The 19,597-nt window shown below is 43.6% G+C and overlaps 1 protein-coding gene across 4 annotated transcripts in view; it reads right to left on the bottom strand.

Moving 5' to 3' along the window:
• Nucleotides 1-4,705: 4,705 nt before the first annotated feature.
• The window catches only part of PIGN (phosphatidylinositol glycan anchor biosynthesis, class N), a 106,540-nt gene continuing 91,648 nt past the window's right edge, over nt 4,706-19,597 (bottom strand). For 3 of the 4 annotated variants that reach the window (XM_010854749.1, XM_010854750.1, XM_010854751.1), the window contains one exon: nt 4,706-7,013. In XM_010854749.1, the coding sequence (XP_010853051.1) occupies nt 6,890-7,013 (124 nt within the window). In that variant the 3' untranslated portion in view covers nt 4,706-6,889. The remainder of the gene's footprint in view (nt 7,014-19,597) is intronic. The other variant, XM_010854748.1, reaches the window with a different exon arrangement.

Raw genomic sequence — 19,597 nt, 5'->3', positions numbered from 1 at the left:
GCAGGTGAGGCCGTGGTTTAAAGGACAACCAGATGCAGGACTTCCTGGCTTTAACTGAATCCAGACATAGAAGTACCAAAACTGAAAAAGCCTCAGGATCTCTTGACTACTTCCAGAAAAATACGGCAGGAATGTCCTAGGAAAGCCATCAGCAATCTTGACGTTATTTCACTGTTCACACTTCAGGCTGAACTATGGGGCTCATACTCATGACCTGGTGAGCAGTATGGCTTAGCCAAGCAAGTGCTAGAGCAAGTGCTCCACCTGAAAAGTGGCTGATGAGTCTGTAAAAGTCACCTCCCCAAGTGTGTTAGCTTCCTTGGGCTTCCATAACACATCACAAATGGGGGACAACAGTGGAAATTTATTCTCTCATAGTTCTGGAGGCCAGAAGCCCCTGGTCACCTTGTTCTCTCCTTCCTGCCTCTTCCAGCTTGCAGTGGCTCCGAATATCCCTTGGGCTAGGGCAAATCACCTCGATCTCTGCCTTGGTCTTCACAAGGACTTCTCCTCCTTCTATCTTCCCCTTTTCTCTCTATCTCCTTTTTTGGTATCTGTTCATTTATTTATGGCTGCGCTGGGTTTTCATTGCTGCACCCAGGCTTTCTCTAGTTGCAGCAGTTGGGGGCTACTCTGCATCGCAGTGTGTGCGCCTCTCAGCACGGGGGCTTCTCATGGAGCATGGGCTTCTCACCGCAGGGGCTTCTCATGGAGCATGGGCTTCTCCCGAGTGTGGGCTCTAGGAGGCGGGTTTCAGTAGCCATGACTCACGGGCTCAGCGGTGTGGCACACGGGCCTAGGGGGCGGGTTTCAGCAGCCGTGACTCATGGGCTCAGCGGTTGTGGCACACGGGCCTGGGAGGCGGGTTTCAGCAGCCGTGACTCATGGGCTCAGCGGTGTGGCACACGGGCCTTGGTTGCTCCACTGCATGTGGAATCTTCCCGGACCAAGGACTGAACCCACGTCCCCTGCACTGGCAGGTGGACTCGTAACCACTGGACCACCAGGGAAGTCCTCCTTTTCTGTCTTTTCTACGGACTCTTGCCATTGGATTTATGGCCCACCTCGGTAATTCAGAATGATATCATCTCAAGAGTCTTGACTTTACTACTCCCTCAACGACCCTTTTAAACGTCACAATTCACAGGTCCCAGGGGTTATGATGTGGACCTATCTTTAGTGGGATCCACAATTCAATCCATTACACTAAGCGTCTTCTGGTCTTCCAGGACTTGACAAAACTCCAAGTGCTTGAAAATATTCCCTTCCTTCCAATATTTCCTTCCTTCCTTTAATGCTGATTAAAAAGAAGAGGGAGGAAGACAGCTGACATGTGCCTGAAAGATGAACGGTAAGAATCTGGGTACACGTGTGCTCCATGCCCGGTGCACACGTGTGGGCAACTTCAAGGGCTTCCCAGGTGGCTCAGTGGTAAAGAATCCGCCTGTAATGCAGGCGACGCAGGAGACAGTGGTTCGATCCCTGGGTTGGGAAGATCCCCTGGAGGAGGGCACAGCAACCCACTCCAGTATTCTTGCCTGGAGAATCCCAGGGACAGAGGAGCCTGGCGGGCTACAGTCCATGGGGTCACAAAGAATCAGACATGACTGAAGCAACTCAGCACACATACAGGCAACTTCAAAAGCATGTTTTCCTAATTATAGTGGATTAGACAAACACAGCTGAAAAAGTCTACCTTTTATGCCACCTGCTTAGGTACAGTAACTGTGTTTACAGAAGCAAAAAAATCTACAAATGCTCTTATGCAGATTTCAGGATAGAATATTTGAGGGGAGACTACTCATTAAAATTTTTTTTTTTAAAGGCCTCATGCTAATTGTGGGATCCTGGGTAAGTTATTTATAACCATCCTGTGCTTTGGTTTTCCCATCTGTAAAATAGTAAAATAATACCTCCTTCACAGGGTTATTATGAATATCAAAAAGGTAGTATTTGTAAAGCATTTAAAACAATGCCTGGCACATTGTAAGGGCTGTATAAGTCTTATCACAATATTTTAAAAAGCTGTAATTAGAAACCACACTAAGCATTGAAGAGACACTTACAAATACATGCATATCAATTAAAGTTCTTGGGGTGTGAAAGTAAAAGATGCAGATAAAAATTTTAAGGAAATGAATGGCTTATGGAATAATTAGGAAGAGTTAAAAAATGGCTGGAACCAAGGGAAGCTGAGCAGCAGAGGAGACTGCCAAAAGGGACTGCAAGGACACTGCTGGGCCGTTCTGACCCGTTGACCCCAGTTTGGAAGGGATAAACAAACAAGTATATACAACTGAGCGCGCGCGCACACACACACACACACACACAGATAAACAGCACGTAAGTGGAACTTTGGACTTGTCATTATCCACAGTGTTCTCAGAAATACCAGTAAAATCAATCCCTCTTTTTATTGCATAAAGATGTGGTGGAAAGTTACTCATTGGAAGGTTACTGGACGGTCTCACTTAGCCATCAATGACTCCTGAAATTTGAATCTTAGTGTCTCTTTGTTCTAGCTTGAAAATCTTGCCCAGAGCTCAGACTGGCCTGGCTTGGGTCAAATGTGTACCCCTAGTCAACTGTGGTGAGGGAAGTCATTAAAAACCATGTCACCTGCTAGAGACACGTGGTTAGCAATGGAGGCAGTTACTGCAGAAGAAAGAGAATGCCACGGAGATGGCCCAGCTGAGCGCCACGCGCTCACACCGCATATTGGATTTAAGAACTGATGGGAATTATAATCAAACCTAGAATAAAAAGTTTTTAAAAAGAACTGATGGAAACTAACTCATAAAGAAAAGCACATTCACGAAGAAAAACACTGTGTTCCAACATAACTAAGGGAGGGGAGAGGAGTGACCTGGGAAGAGAGAAATAAGTAAAATAAAAAGCCAGGGAATGCACAAAAATTTAACTAGTAATCACCTTCTCTAGCGGCAAGTCACAAGAAAAGGTGTCAGTACTTGTCATGAATTTATTTTTCTGGTAGAGGACCTAACCTCGGATGCATAAAGACTTGGTTCAATTTCTAGTTGACTGGATGTCCATCCCTTACTACTGAAGGTTACCAGTCCAACATGACTCATGCAGAGGCAGGGAAAATTGCCAGTACTTTTTAAAGTTTTCCCACAATAAAAGTAAAAATGAAAATGTTTTTTCGAGCTCTCAGAAAAAACAAAGATTCAATTAAGTATATGACACTATTTTTTGAAACAGTGTGATAAATTGAGGTTTTTAAAACATAAAGGTATGTAGGGACATTTCTTAAGTATGTGTACTAGGCTGAAGGGGAACTCGGAGGTTGGGTGCGCAGTCAAGCAAGTGGAAATTTGGGGCATACTGCTATCTTTTCTCTTCACAATGCATTCATCAGGTTAAATTCCCCAGTTTGGACCCATAGCAACTGTGAAATGTATGCTTTAGGCTGGTAAGTTTGAGGTAGTTTGCTATGCAGCAGTAGATAACTAATATCTTCATTTTTATTTGTCTGACCTTTTATCTGTAGATCAAATCCATGGGCTTCTTGCCCTTGGTACGGCCAGCATTTGACTTATTTCCAAATATATTTGATCAGGGAACGTTTTTTTATTATGACATCTATTTGTATCCTCAGAAACTCATGCTCCAAGGGATATACTTTGAGAAATGCTGCTGTGTGGCAAGTACTCCAATGCTCAGGGTGGTGACTTGACAATTAACGACCTGTATTAGTGTCTCTAAGGAAATTAATAAGTGATACGTTAGTTCTGAAACATTTTTATAGAATGACTATTAAGAGCAGAAATCCTGCCCACCTTTTTTAACAAACCATGCTGATGCAGAAATGGGAAAACGCTGCAAGATATTAACATTACCATAGTATTGAAAGCACCCACCCTAACAATCCCATTCTGTAACACTCTACAGATGGAGAGAATGTCTATATAAAAAGAACTCTGAAAGGCTGAGAGGTTACCGAGCCATCTCCCGTCCCTTAAAGTGGCTCTCAGAACTGCTTCAAGGGGACCCTCTCCGAACGACTGAGCCGGGTTGGCTCACCCTCCTCTGGGGGGTGGTCAGCCCTCCTACCAAAGGGCATCCAATGCGTGTCCGGAGCTCACCTGGTTCTCCCCAGGAGAGCACCAGGAGCCCGCAGCTCGGTGCCATCTCGAGACAAGCTCCCTTCAGCTCAGCCCGCTCCACCAGAAATGACGTCTTTGATGGCCCAGTGGTGGATCAGAGGCGGAGGGGCACACGCGTCCCCGGCCACCACAGGAGTGGAGGTGAGGTGCGGGTGGGGGAGATGCACGTCCTCACGTCTGGGCTGGAGAAACTCAGGGCCAGTTTGTCATGAGAAACAGTGAGTGGTGGGTGGATTTTCTAGGTGTGTAGTTCAGCTCTATCATGGTTCAATCATCTGAGGGGATTATTGTGAGAATATGCCTGGTTGGGAAGGTCCCCTGGAGGAGGGCATGGCAACGCACCCCAGTGTTCTTGCCTGGAGAATCCCATGGACAGAGGAGCATGGGCAGGCCATGGGGTTGCAGAGTCAGACACGACTGAGTGACTAACACTTTCAAACTACCACTTATTTCCCTAAAAAATAAAAAAAAGCACTTTGTGTTCTGAATATAGCACATTAAATAAAATGGTACAGAGAATTAAAGCATTAGTAACTTACAGACAGGCTGCAGGCAGTTTCCTAAATCCTTCGAGTTTCCTCCAAGATTTATTCATGCTCCATGAGACAGTGGTTTTTGGTCATTGTTGTTGCTCAATATTTTCCCAACCTGATATCCCCACCTTAATTCTTACAGCATTCCTAATTTAAACACATGTTAATCAGCAAATGCCTTAAGTCCTGACTTGAAAATCTGGTATTCATAGTTTGGATGAAAAAGTAATTAAATATCTTAAACAGAAATACAATTTACTAAATTAAAAGCCCAGGGCGGAGTAGAAAGACGAGTCCTCATCTTCTCCTGCCAGAGCACCAAAATCACAGCCAGCTGTTGAGCAGCCATTGGCAGGAAAACACTGAGCCCACCCGAAAAAGATACCCCACGTCCAGGGACAGAGAGGAAGCCACAGCGAAACAGCAGGAGAAATACATTTCACTTACACTTTATTTTTCTGTTATTCAATATAAAAATACGCATTTCAAAATACTTCAAGATATTGTGATAACCCGTGCAAAAGAAAAGGCCCAGCGTGCAAACTCTGTCCCCAGGTGGGTCCGAGTGGTCCCGTCTGGGTACTGCAAGGCCAGCCCGCAGCGGCAGGGGCGACCCCTGTTGTGTAAATTCACACTGACTTGAAATAATATTAAAGAGACATGCTTCAAAAATCAAAATAAAAATAAAGTACAGAGCACCTTTTACCCTGTTGCAATAAAATATTCAGTAATTCCTCTGTGTGAAACTCTGGAAAAAGATGAAAGGCAAAACTAGATATAAAAGGAAAAATAGCAATGTGTTTATAAAGTCAGTTTTCTCTGACTTGTGAAAAGACTGATCAAACGCCCTTTGAGGCGCTGTGGAGGTTCACGGGCTCCCCATCTGCCAACACGGTTCCAGCCACAGCGGCTTCCTCACCGTCCACCTCGATTCTGTACCACAGACTGACACGATATCTCATATTGACATCAGCACATCTTTTTTTTTTTTGTACTACTGTATGCTTTTGCTGTTATACCATGAAATACTATCACAATACTATTTATACTTCGTCATAAATAGGCATTAAGAAAGCAGTTTGCCAAGCTGATTTTTGAATCTCCTAAATTATATTTCTTCACTCACCTGCCAATTTGAAAAATCTACTAATCTGTAGAGGGCTTTTCCTCATCATTAATGTGAATTAGTGATGCTATAACTTAATTTAAAATCAATTATTTTTTTTTTTAATGGGACTCAGACCAAGAAAGCGTAGCATCAGCCAGACTCTCCTGGCACATCATGGGCAAACACCCAACTCCACAGGGATATGTAAAGGTCACTTCAAGAAAAATCCAAGTAAAAATTACTCTCAAGATGTTTTGTCCATTACAGTTAGTTTATAAATAGAAATTAAAATTTAATAAGAAGGCTTTGGGCCTGTGGCACAACCTGAAAGAAAAGCAGCTTCAACATGGATTCTTATGACAGTGCCAGCAAGTTTAACCACTGATTAAAGACTCTGCCAGGGGCTTTTCCCTGGAGGTACAGAAGTTAAGGCTCCACGCTTCCAGTGCGTGGACGGCACAGGTTCAACCCCTGGTTGGGCGAGACCCCGCGTGCCGTGCAGTGCACCCCGAAAATAAATTAATCAAAGATTTCTGTTGGAACAATGCATGATAAAAGCTACGGAAATTAAAGTTATTAAGTCTTACAATTAAAAAACACCTGCAAACATTTTTCTCCACATCCTGATTGTTTTTCTAGTGCTGTTGAGTCGTTAGAACTACTTGCAAAACCAGTGCTGAGAGCTGATGGATATTTATGGGGCCGCCTGGTGATTTCCTTCAAGTTCAGCCAGTGCACTGATTCCGGATGTGATCAGCACTGCCCCCTCAGGAGCAAGTTACACAGGAAGCTGTACAGTGGGGGCTGGAGATTGCTATGGCTGCTCTGAAACATCAGTGAGAAGAGGAGTTTCCAACCAGAGGGAAAAATGAAAATGGAGAATGCCTTACAAGGCTTTTCCACAGGTGTAACCACCATTTCACGCACGCCAAACCTCAAGAAAATGGAAGCTCTTTTATTCCAGATAACCTGTAAATTCAGAATTCCACATGTAATTTCCTTATACATGCAGAATGTGTTACACGTTGATTTCCATCTTCTTAATGAATCCTTGACAAGACTTTAGTTGAAAAGGAGAACAAGAAACAGCCCCTGGATGCTGAAAGATGGCTTTGGCAACTTTATATGACGTGGCTTTTGGGTCTGCCACACAGACTGAGTTTCCTTGTCGTGAGCATCTGAGCTAGGCAGTTGAGAAACACCATAAAGATGGTCATGGACATGACAATCACGTAGTGGCTGATGCTGCAGGAGAAAAAGAAACATGTTACAGGCAGACAGAACACTCAAGAGGAAGAGCATAAGACTCCGCTAACATTTCTAAACGTACAGGTGATCCTTGAACAACTCAGGGATTAGGGGTGCCAAGCTTCTGAGCAGTTGAAAATCGATCTACAACTTTATAGTTGGCCCTGAGCATCCTAGGTTCCTAAGTATCTGTGGTTTGGTCTCTTTGCCCTCAGCCAACCACAGATCATTAGTACTGCAGCATTTACTATCTAAAAAAAAATCCACACATAAGCGGACCCATGCAGTTCAAATCCATGTTGTTCAAAGGCCAACTGCATATACAATATACATAAATTACAAAGGATATGAATGCTTTTTAAATAGAATCAAAATGTTGAAAAGAATGAATTTGTTGCAGAAGTAGTAATGAAAGTAAGTAACATTTTGAGACAGCTCCGACAACTATAACCTGACGTGAAGCTGGTATTAGCAGTGCCCGTGTCTCTGTCACCATCAGAAACTGAGTTTAAACATCTAGCTTCTACAAAATAAATGTAACTTTCCCCTTATAATTCTCATATCCTCTGAATCACAGCCACAGACTCCCCAAGATGTCCCCAGATTCAGTAATATGGTATTTTAGAGCATGGCATTCCATACTTTGACAAAAATACAGGCCACAGAGAAAGAAAGAAAGATGTTACTCAAACTCAAAGTCAGTGAAGTGGAAGTTTTAGTCAAAGAGTCTAAACAAAACAAAAAGGACACATCTCTCTGCTAATCTGAGTCAAACCACTGCGTGCCAGACTTCTGGAAAAAGAACACTGTTAGAATTACTCAATCCCAGCTCCCATCTATCAGCAATAGTAAATGTTCAGTTTTTCTTTTTAAGCACCATACTACATTGTCCACGGCTTGATCATCAATTTGCAAACATGGAAAGAAATTGAGGACATAGATCTGACAAACGTGCAATAGAGCAGAGGTCTCCCACAGTGAATGCCAAGCTGAGCTTCGGATGACACTGGCAAGTTACTTATGTACTAGGCCTATCAGAGTTACACTGAAGGATCTAACTTCATAGTAAACTTATATCCGGCTTCCCTGGTGGCTCAGCTGGTAAAGAATCCACCTGCAATGCGGGAAACCTGGGTTCAATCCCTGGGTTGGACCAGGGTTGGACCATAAAGAAAAACTGAGCACTGAAGAATTGATGCTTTGAACTGTGGTGTTGGAGAAGACTCTTGAGAGTCCCTTGGACTGCAAGGAGATCCAACCAGTCCATCCTAAAGGAAATCAGTCCTGATTGTTCATTGGAAGGACTGATGCTGAAGCTGAAACTCCAATACTTTGGCCACCTGATGCGAAGAACTGACTCACTGGAAAGATTGAGGGCAGGAGGAGAAGGGGACGACAGAGGATGAGATGGTTGGATGGCATCACTGACTAGATGGACATGAGTTTGAGCAGGCTCCGGGAGTTGGTGATGGACAGGAAGGCCTGGCGTGCTACGGTCCATGGGGTCGCAAAGAGCTGGACACGACTGAGCGACTGAACTGAACTGAGAGTTACACCCTTCAACAAGCTGCTTCGCAAGGATGGCCCCCAGGGCAGGCCCCAGGGAACTTGTCTTAAGAATATCTGGGAAAGTGACTGCTGTGTGAATGTAAAATAGGGCAATCACCTAGAGGGATGTGGAGACTAATAAGGAAAAGGGAAAAGAGGCTGGCAGTCCACCCTCCCACTCCCCCAATAACTCTGGTCCAGCGGGTGGGCAGCCCCCCAAATGCCAAGTTGCTGGCTCTATACCAACTGAGGCAAAGCTTCAGGGTGCTCACCCATAATGGGTAAGGCCCTCAGGCCAGAAAAGAAGAGCCTCTACTCTAAGCAGATTTATTTTATTTATTTTTGGTATTATAAGCTTTTAAGTAAGAGTCTCCAATTATGAAGATTTATAGTTTGATAATATTTTCTTTGGAATGGCACTGGTTAGGGCATTCTTATTTAGAATCTTTCTCTAGATTAACTGGTTAATCTTATAAAGTAAATTTGAAATAGAAAAAAAGAACTGGCTAATTAAAAAATAAGAATGAGAACTAGTTATGTCAGAAATCTGGTTCTGGACTAGGGTAGGCTTCTGACCTAAAAAGAAAACAATGCAATTGGATCTTTAATTGCTAGACAAATACTAGCATTAAGGCAAGATTTTTGAAATGTTTGTTTTCATTGTAAAAATAACGGAACAGAATATCGGACGTGGACTTCTTTCCTGCTTAAATTTATGTGTGTGTGTGTTTGCATATATGTGTTTTGGTATATTTTTAACATGGAATGGATATGATATAGATCTTATCTACCACTTAATTATGCAGATTTCACAAAGCCATTTTCCAACTTTAGTAGCCACAGTGGACATAAATCACCAATAATTATCTATTTAAAAATGAAAATGATGACATTTCTCATTCTATAGAGCCCTCCTGGGAACAAAATGATCGAGATATTCATTTTAACAGAATACTCTTAAAAACCTCATGCCAAAATAGACAATATTATGTTACTAAAATTATGTGAGTTATGCTGAAATTTTATCACACAGAAGTTGGTAACTGGTTGACTGATCTTACTTTACGTGTCTTCCAAAGGGGAGCAATTCAAGCTCATCACAGCACAGAGGGGCCCAGAAAACATGGTATTAGAACACTAGAAACTTTCAAACGAACAAAAAAAAATCAGAAAACTTTCCTTTTCCGGGAGATGGAGCAGGTGTATTTCCCCTGTTCCTCCTGCCAAGTGCAGCTGAAACCTCTGGATGCTGTGTGTAAAAGAAACCTAAGGAGACTGAACAGTGGAAAGACGACAGATGGGTCAGGAACCTTGGGACCCAGGGAATGACACGGTGGTTGAATTTGCTGGATTTTCTTCTTGCTGGCAGAAACTGGCCAACCAGAAAAGCCAATGTTCATAGACTAAGAACCCCAAACAACCCAACGTGGTAACAAAAGCCTACTCTCTCCAGTCACGGATGGATAAGGAAAGGGGCGGCCCCCAAAGATGGAAAACTTTCAGACACTAGCTGCTCCATTTCAGCCAGACAGCACAGAAAAAGGCGGCTCTGCTTCCGCCTGCTCTGCAAAGGCCGAGTGGGAGCACACAGGTCTACAATCACGCTGCTGGGATGGGGCAGGAGTCAGTCCTAACTCTCATCGTTTTCTTCCAGCACATCCAGTCCGTTAACAGATTCCACTCGCCTCTCTTTCGGGATACTTTGTCAATCTAGCCTCTTGCCACCGTTCTGAATCGCTGCCCTAGTTCAAGGGCATCATCTCTAGCTGAGCCTCTTAAGTAATCGACCTCTTCCCTTTCTTGGCCCCTCAATGGGTTCTCCATCCTGTGGCCAGAGTGTTGCGTTAAAGTATAAAGCGTATCAAATACATCCCTGCAGAGTCTAATGCTTTGCCTCACTTAGAATAAATTCCTAATTCCTTACAGTGACCTCAGTCTAAACCGTAAGTGATATCACCTGTCTTTCTGAACTCTCTCCCTACCATCTTTCTCCTTGTATCCTTCTCATCATAACAGCGTTCAAATTTTCAAAACTATTTGATGACATCGGGAAACGTGACTTTCATAGAAAGTCAACTTAAAAAAAAAACCCAACCCTGAATACATTTGCATATAAATTAAATCTAAAACGATATATATCAATCTGTTGGACTCTGGGGCTGAATTACAGTTGACTTCTTATTTTTTCTATGTGCTTTCAGTATTTTCTACAATGAGCTTATGATACATTTCTTTTTATGAGACGACTACAAATTATGGTAGGCTTAGACACAGCACTCCTAGGCTGAGCTCATAATTTCCACAGATACCTCCTCTATCCCATTTCTGTTCCTCACAGGACATTTCAAAATCTGCAATGGATTCTGAGATCAAAATCCTCAACCCAATAAGCTGGATGTAACGGTCATAACTTGTTCATGTTATGTAAGAAGGCTCACTCCCCAACCCAGGGACTGGAGTTTGGAGTCAGCGGTGAGAGGAGGGAGGGAGTGTAAAGTGCTCAGGTTACAGCCTCAAGGACCAAATCCAGGCAGCCCAGACTGACCCTGGTTCCCTGGGGAGGCCGTGTTCCATGGGGAGAGCAGGCAAGGAGGTCAGGAGGCAGGCGGACGAGAGGAACGCCATGAGGTTATACGAGAGTACACTCCAGAAGTGTGTACAGGGTGTGGCCCGTCCACACGGTGGAACACCGCTCAGCGGTGAAAGGGAACAAAATACTGACACACTGCAACACAGGGGAATGCCGGAAACGTCACACTGACTCAAAGAAGCCCGACATAAAAGACTACATGTCATCCGACTCCATTTCTCGAAATGCCCAGAGCAGGCGAACCTGTGGAGACAGAGAGCAGCCTGGCGGTTTCCTGGGGCTCGGCATGGGAACTGGAGAGACCAGAATCAGGCATGGGGGAGTTTTCTGGGTGACGGAAAGATGAAAAAACTTGATGGTAGTGATGGTTGCACAAATCCATCTATCTGCTGAAAGTCACTGAAGTAATTTAAATCGTTTAAAACTTTAAAATGGATGGAATTTATGATATATAAATTATACCTCCATAAAGCCATAAAAACAAAAAGATTATATTACAGCAGATGATTTTTTTTCCATTAAATTCTGCTATCACTTTTAGGCCTTTTATCACTTCTAATATTTTTTAAAAACTTTAAAATATTAAATGACTTGATCTCTGAACAAAGTAAGTTTTGTAAAACCAGAAGGCAGGTGACTCCGCCTCAATCTGAGTGACAATCTATCTATAAAGGGTTTTCCACACATCACCTATCTCCTCGACCTGAAATGGCCTGAAATCACGGATTCTTGGCTCGTTTAAGCTAACACAGTCGGCAGGGAACAGGTGTGAAGCTCGTTGTCTCATAGTCTCCATGCGACTGAGTCCAAGGAATTCAGTTTGTGATAGCTTCCATCAAGTCTGGGAGCCACCACAGCGTAGCAGACTTAAAGGAGCATCAAATTTCTATCTGAAATGAGTTCAGCTGTTCCCATTCTCTCCTCTTGACTGTTCTGTCATTTAAATCAGCAGTTCTAACCCCTGAAGAAGGAAATGGCAGCCCACTCCAGTATTCTTGCCTGGAGAATCCCATGGACGGAGGAGCCTGGTAGGCTACACTCCACGGGGTCGCAAAGAATCGGACACAACTGAGCGACTTCACTTTCACTTTTTCTCAAGGTGTGCATCATATGAGACGGTGGAGGGGCAAGGTGTAAGGGTACAGAATCACCAGGCAGGTCTGTTCAACCCACACAATGGGTGATGAAAGGTTGATGATTCTTCTCAATTAGGATAATGGGCAATCGAAGCTGGTCCTATCTGTCAGATGTACTGGGAAGACACAGGTGGAGACTCATTAATTTTAATAAAGCTTAATGTTCACTGTCAAGAGTAAAGAGATTTTATGGTGCTTATTAATTACATTTAGGAGGACATTAAAATATCACTGAACTTAATGATAAGTTTTCATACAAGGAGAAACGACGCTGTAGCTGTCATTTATATTGTGGTGACGTGTAACAAGAGCGCTTGGAGGAGAGAGTCCAGATGAATCCTGCTGTCAAACTAAAGTGCCGACTGATGGGGATGACGATGCGCCTCGTACAAGTGCGTTTAGAACATACATTTAAATATGCTTTTATAGTTATGAAAGCTCCCTCAATAGCACTTTTTCTCTAGTTCAAAAAAATACTACTTCTCTCAGAATGCAAAATAAAGGCAATACTCTGTAAAGTTTATGGCCTGCCATAAGTGAAGAAACAGTGTAAAATATTAAATCAAGAAAATACGAAATTATAGCTCGGTTGGCCCCACTCAGTTTCACAGCCTGGGTAGGATATTTTTCATATGGCTGTTAAAAAAAAAAACACCCAATGCCAGAAGGTTCTCCAGAAAACCACTGAATTTACACTCATTGTTTCAGTTGGTCCTACTGACTGGAGTGTATTCCTTTAAGAGTCTCAATTTAATTCTGCTAAGATCTGTTCCAAAGATGCACTTCAAACATATTGAACTACACTTATAAACAGATATCCTGCCTCATGCCCTAGCGGTTCGGTCTTTATTTTTAAAGAAGCCATTACTAACCTGGAACTAACGGCTGAAGAATCTCTCCAGCCCATTTTGAAAGCCTGCTGCAGTGCCCAAACGATACTACAGACACTGCAGATACACAGGCTGTATTCGTGTACTGCATTCGAGTCCTCCTCAAATTCTGGGACAGACTCTCACCATTTATACATGTAAAGAGCAATAAAGTAGAGAGGACAGAAGGACAACATTCCATCCCTGAGAATAACAGGCAGGGAGTGGCTGGACTTATTAGCTGTGTCACTGATACAAAGGGCTTTAGAAGTAAGATTTGTCACCAAGGCGAAGCACCACAGGAGCACAGTTGAAATGACCCAAGCTCCCACTAGGGAAGCTCCGCCAGTGAGTTTAACAACATCTGCAACGTGACCAGGAGCAGCTGGGCTTTTCGAATGTACATTCACAGAGGAATAATTAGAAAGCTGAAACTAAGACCAACGTTCTCACAAATAAAATGCAGGGAAAGTAGCATAATGAAGTCTTGATATATGAACCTTGTTATGTGGTGCTTAACTTTGAAGTCTTAAAGTGTATTTTCCCCCACTATCCAAGTCCTTTCCTGCCAATCAATTAGATGTATATGAAGACACATGAACCGCTTCCGCCCCTTAGACCTATATCACGTGGTTCCCTGCGGCTCTATATACCATTACTGCCATACAGGATGTGAAAGGAAGATTTTAGAGTCCTAACTCACCAACAGAAGCAGCAGCAGCAACAAAAACCTCACTGTGCAGCATCAACTGGGCAATTCCGTTTAGGAAGCCCAATTCTACTAACTCAGAGTTCATTTTGTTTCTCCATCCCAACCTCTTCCATCTCCCCACCCCTCATTGTCTTCCTTTCTTAAGTGGGAATCTTTTGTACAATACAATAATAGACAAAGAAGACAAGCAGAGCAGAGCGAGGAGGAACGACCGGCAGAGGATTCAGGGAATTTACGTAGGTTAGTTCAGTGCCCTCAGTCTGATGAATAGAACTGAGCTCTGAAATCGTCTCTCAGAGCAAGCATCCCATTTAACCTAGGGGAGTTAGACCGGTGAGGATGAAGCGCTGAGACTGAGATAAACTGAGGTTTAGCAGGCTTCGTACCTGGCCGTGCCTTTAGCCTCTTCCATGCACTCTGGGTTTTTAATGTTGTATAGATGAGGATGTAATGATTACACGGAACAAATGGCATGAGCCAGGATTGCGCCAGGTAAACCGGGGTTACTGTATGTGCAGGGCAGCTGCCTTTAGAAAATACTGTTACTACAAAATATTTCTACAGCATAGTTTTTACCCTATGTAGCATCAATTAACTATGTATTATTTTCCTATTTATCATAAGTGAAGTATAGGGCTGGCACATGGAGTTAACATCCTTTTCTCATGGTTAGTGCTGCAGTGAGGGGCTGTTGGTGCATCACAGGCTAGGAGTGCTAAGGCCCCGTTCTGTTTCCCTTGGTTTGAATGATGCTCACTGTGTGTTTTATGCCTCTGCAGTCTCTTTTTTGCTATTATTTTGTGCTCTGATGAACACTTTATTCCCATGATGGTTGTGTAAAGGAATACAAGGAATAGGCCCAGAGGTACCACACACATGCCAGGAAGAACATCACGCTAGATATTAAATTGGAGTTTTGTAATGGCTCAAAGCCTGTTTTAAAACCAAGCAAGCATAGGTAACAAAAATAAAGATAGATTAGACTACATCAAAATTTAAAACTTCTGTGCAAAGGACATAATCAACAAAGTCAAAAAGCAACTTACAGAATGGCAGAAAATACCTGCAAGTCATCTTATCTGATAAGAGGTTAAAGTCTAACATACATAAAGAAGTCCGCCACTCAACAACAACAAAAATAACTCTATTTAAAAATGGGCAAAGGACTTGACCAGACATTTCCTTAAGAAAGACACAAATAGCCAACAAGCACATGAAAACTGCTCAACGTCAGTAATAATGGGGAAAAGCAAATCAAAACAATAAGATGCACTTCACATCCGTCAGGGTGGCTACTATCAAAGAAAGAGAAGAAGAGTTGGCGAATCTTCTGCACTATCGATAGCAATAAACTGGTACAACTGCTACGAAAATCACGCCAGCAGCTTCTCAAAACAGTGAAAATATAACCACCGTATGATCTAGCGGTCTCATTTCTGGGCATGTATCTCAAAGAACTGAAAACAGACTTGAATGGATAAAATGAACACCCATCTTGCAGCAGCCTGTGCACAGCGGCCAAAGGTGGTACAACCTAGGTGCCCACAGATGGATGAATGGACAGACAGCATGTGATATACACATTCAATGGAATATTATTCAGCCTTCAAAAGGAAGGGAATTCTGATCTATGCCCCAACATGGATGAAGCTTGAGGACATTATGCTAAGTGAAATGAGCCAGTTACGGAAGGACAAATATTGTGTGATTTCACTTACATGAGGTACCTAGAGTAGCCAAATTCAGAGAGATAGATAGTAGATAGTGGATTCCAGGGGCTGAGGGGAAGGGAAAATGGGGAGATATTGGTACAGAGTTTCAGTTATGCAAGATGAGAAAGTTCTGGAGATCAGCTGTACAACAATGTGAAATCACTTAATAAAACTGAACTGTACAAAGAAGCCCCAGCAAGGCAGTAGGCGCTGCAGCGGCTGTGAAGAGATGCCCCACGTCCAGGGGAGGAGGAGAAGGCGCGGCAAGACAGAAGCAGGGGGTGAAACTGTGTTTGGAATCAAACCCCATTCCCACCAGAGACGCTCAGAGGGCTCAAACAAACCCTGTGCACCAGGACCCAGGGACCCACAGAGACTGAGCCAGAGCTGTGTGCGGGCGTCTCCTGCGGAGGTCCGGGTTGGCAGTGGGCTCCCGCAGGGGCAGGGGCTGTGGGTACAGCAGACCTGGGCCTGGCACAAGCCCTCTTGGAGGAGGTCGCCATTAACCCACCACAGAGCCGCCAGAACTTGCAGAGGACTGGGAAACAGACTCTTGGAGGGCACAACAGAACCTTGTGCACCAGGACCCAGGAGAAAGGAGCAGTGACCCCACAGGGGACTGACCCAGACTTGCCCAGGAGTGTCCAGGAGTCTCTGGCAGAGGCGTGGGTCGGTGGTGGCCTGCTGCAGGACTGGGGGCACTGAGTGTAGCGGTGCCTACATGGGACCTTTAGAAGGAGGTCGCCATGATCTTCATTACATTCACCAAAGTTTGGCCCCAGGTCAAATAAAAGGGAGGGAACACAGCCCCACCCATCAACAGAAAATTGGATTAAAAATTTACTGAGCATGGCCCCCCCATCAGAGCAAGACCCAGTTTCCCCCTCAGTCAGTCTCTCCCATCAGAAAGCTTCCATAAGCCTCTTATCCTTCAGTATCAGAGTGCAGACAGACTGAAAACCACAATAACAGAAAACCAGCCAATCTGATCACATGGACCACAGCCCTGTCTAACTCAATGAATCTATGAGCCATGCCGTGTAGGGCCACCCAAGACAGATGGGTCATGGTGGAGAATACAGACAAAATGTGGTCCACTGGAGAAGGGAATGGCAAACCACTTCAGTATTCTTGCCTTGAGAACCCCATGAACAGTATGAAAAGGCAAAAAGATAGGACACTGAAAGATGAACTCCTCAGGTCAGTAGGTGTCCAATATGCTACTGGAGATCAGTGGAGAAATAACTCCAGAAAGAATGAACGGATGGAGCCAAAGCAAAAACAACACCCAGTTGTGGATGTGACTGGTGATGGAAGCAGGGTCCAATGCTGTAAAGAGCAATATTGCATAGGAACCTGGAATGTCAGGTCCATGAATCAAGGCAAATTGGAAGCGGTCAAACAGGAGATGGCTAGAGGGAACATAGACATTTTAGGACTCAGTGAACTAAGATGGAATGGAATGGGTGAATTTAATTCAGATGACCATTATATGTACTACTGTTGGGCAGGAATCCCTTAGAAGAAATGGAGTAGCCATCATGGTCAACAAAAGTCCAAAATGTAGTACTTGGATGCAATCTCAAAAACGACAGAATGATCTCTGTTCATTTCCAAGGCAAACCATTCAATATCATAGTAATCCAAGTCTATGCCCCAACCAGTAACGCTGAAGAAGCTGAAGTTGAACGGTTCTATGAAGACCTACAAGACCTTATAGAACTAACACCCAAAAAAGATGTCCTCTTCATTATAGGGGACTGGAATGCAAAAGTAGGAAGTCAAGAAATACCTGGAGTAACAGGCAAATTTGGCCTCGGAGTACAGAATGAAGCAGAGCAAAGGCTAACAGAGTTTTGCCAAGAGAACACACTGGTCATAGCAAACACCTTCTTCCAACAACACAAGAGAAGACTCTACACATGGACATCACCAGATGGTCAACACCGAAATCAAATTGATTATATTCTTTGCAGCCAAAAATGGAGAGGCTTTATACAGTCAGCAAAAACAAGACCAGGAGCTGACTGTGGCTCAGATTATGAACTCCTTATTTGCCAAATTCAGACTTAAATTGAAGAAAGTAGGGAAAACCACTAGACCATTCAGATATGACCTAAATCAAATCCCTTACAATTATACAATGGAAGTGAGATTCAAGGGACTAGATCTAATAGACAGAGTGCATGAGGAACTATGGTTGGAGGTCCGTGACACTGCACAGGAGGCAGGGATCAAGACCATCCCCAAGAAAAGGAAATGCAAGGCAAAATGGCTGCCTGAGGAGGCCTTACAAAGAGCTGTGAATAGAAGAGAAGCAAAAGGCAAAGGAGGAAAGGAAAGATACACCCATTTGAATGCAGAGTCCCAAAGAATAGCAAGGAGCGATAAGAAAGCGTTCCTCTGTGATCAATGCAAACAAAGAGAGGAAAACAATAGAATGGGAAAGAATACAGATCTCTTCAAGAAAATTAGAGATATCAAGGGAATATTTCATGCAAAGATGAGCACAATAAAGGACAGAAATGGTAGGGACCTAACAGAAGCAGAAGATATTAAGAAGATGTGGCAAGAATACACAGAAAAACTGTACAAAAAAGATCTTCATGACCCAGATAATCACGATGGTGTGATCACTCACCTAGAGCCAGATATCCTGGAATGCAAAGTCAAGTGGGTCTTAGGAGGCATTACTACAAACAAAGCTAGTGGAGGTGATAAGAGTTCCAGCTGAACTATTTCAAATCCTAAAAGATGACTCTGAAAGCGCTGCACTCAATATGCCAGCAAATTTGGAAAACTCAGTAGTGGCCACAGGACTGGAAAAGGTCACGTTTCATCCCAATTCCAAAGAAAGGCAATGCCAAAGAATGCTCAAACTGCCGCACAATTGCACTCATCTCACATGCTAGCAAAGTAATGCTCAAAATTCTCCAGGTTAGGCTTCAATAGTATGTGAACTGTGAACTTCCAGACGTTCAAGCTGGTTTTAGAAAAGGCAGAGGAACCAGAGGTCAAATTGCCAACATCCTTTGGATCATTGAAAAAGCAAGAGAGTTCCAGAAAAACATTTACTTCTGCTTTATTGACTATGCGAAAGCCTTTGACTGTGCAGATCACAACAAACTGTGGAAAATTCTTCAACAGATGGGAATACCAGACCATCTGACCTGCCTCATGAGAAATCTGTATGCAGGTCAGGAAGCAACAGTTACAACTGGACATAGAACAACAGACTGGCTCCATATCGGGAAGGAAGTACATCAAGGCTGTATATTGTCAGCCTTCCTATTTAACTTATATGCAGAGTACCTCATGAGAAACGCTGGGCTGGATGAAGCACAAAGTGGAATCAAGATTGCCAGGAGAAATATCAATAACCTCAGATATGTGGAAGGCAATGGCAACCCACTCCAGTATTCTTGCCTAGAGAATCCTGTGGACAGAGGAACCTGGTGGGCTGCTGTCCATAGGGTCGAATAGAGTCAGACATGACTAAAGCGACTCAGCTTGCATGCCTGCATGCACTGGAGAAGGAAATGGCAACCCACTCCAGTATTCTTGCCTGGAGAATCCCAGGGACGGCGGGGCCTGGTGGGCTGCCATCTATGGAGTCCCACAGAGTCGGACACGACTGAAGTGACTTAGCAGCAGCAGCAGATATGCAGATGACACCACCCTTATGGCAGAAAGGGAAGAAGAACTAAAGAGCCTCCTGATGAAAGTGAAAGAGGAGAGTGAAAAAATTGGCTTAAAGCTCAACATGAAAGAAAACAAAGATCATGGCATCCGGTCCCATCACTTCATGGCAAATAGATGGGGAAACAGTGGAAACAGTGACAGACTATCTTTCTGGGCTCCAAAATCACTGCAGATGGTGACTGCAGCCATGAAATTAAAAGATGATTGCTCCTTGGGAAAAAAGTTACGACTAACCTAGACAGCATATTAAAAAGCAGAAACATTACTTGCCAACAAAGGTCCATCTAGTCAAAGCTATGGTTTTTCCAGTAG

Source organism: Bison bison, unplaced genomic scaffold (assembly GCF_000754665.1).
Source record: "Bison bison bison isolate TAMUID 2011002044 unplaced genomic scaffold, Bison_UMD1.0 scf7180017864349, whole genome shotgun sequence".
NCBI lineage: Eukaryota > Metazoa > Chordata > Mammalia > Artiodactyla > Bovidae > Bison > Bison bison.
Note: the sequence above shows the minus strand (reverse complement) of the source record. Positions and strands in the feature narration are given on the sequence as shown.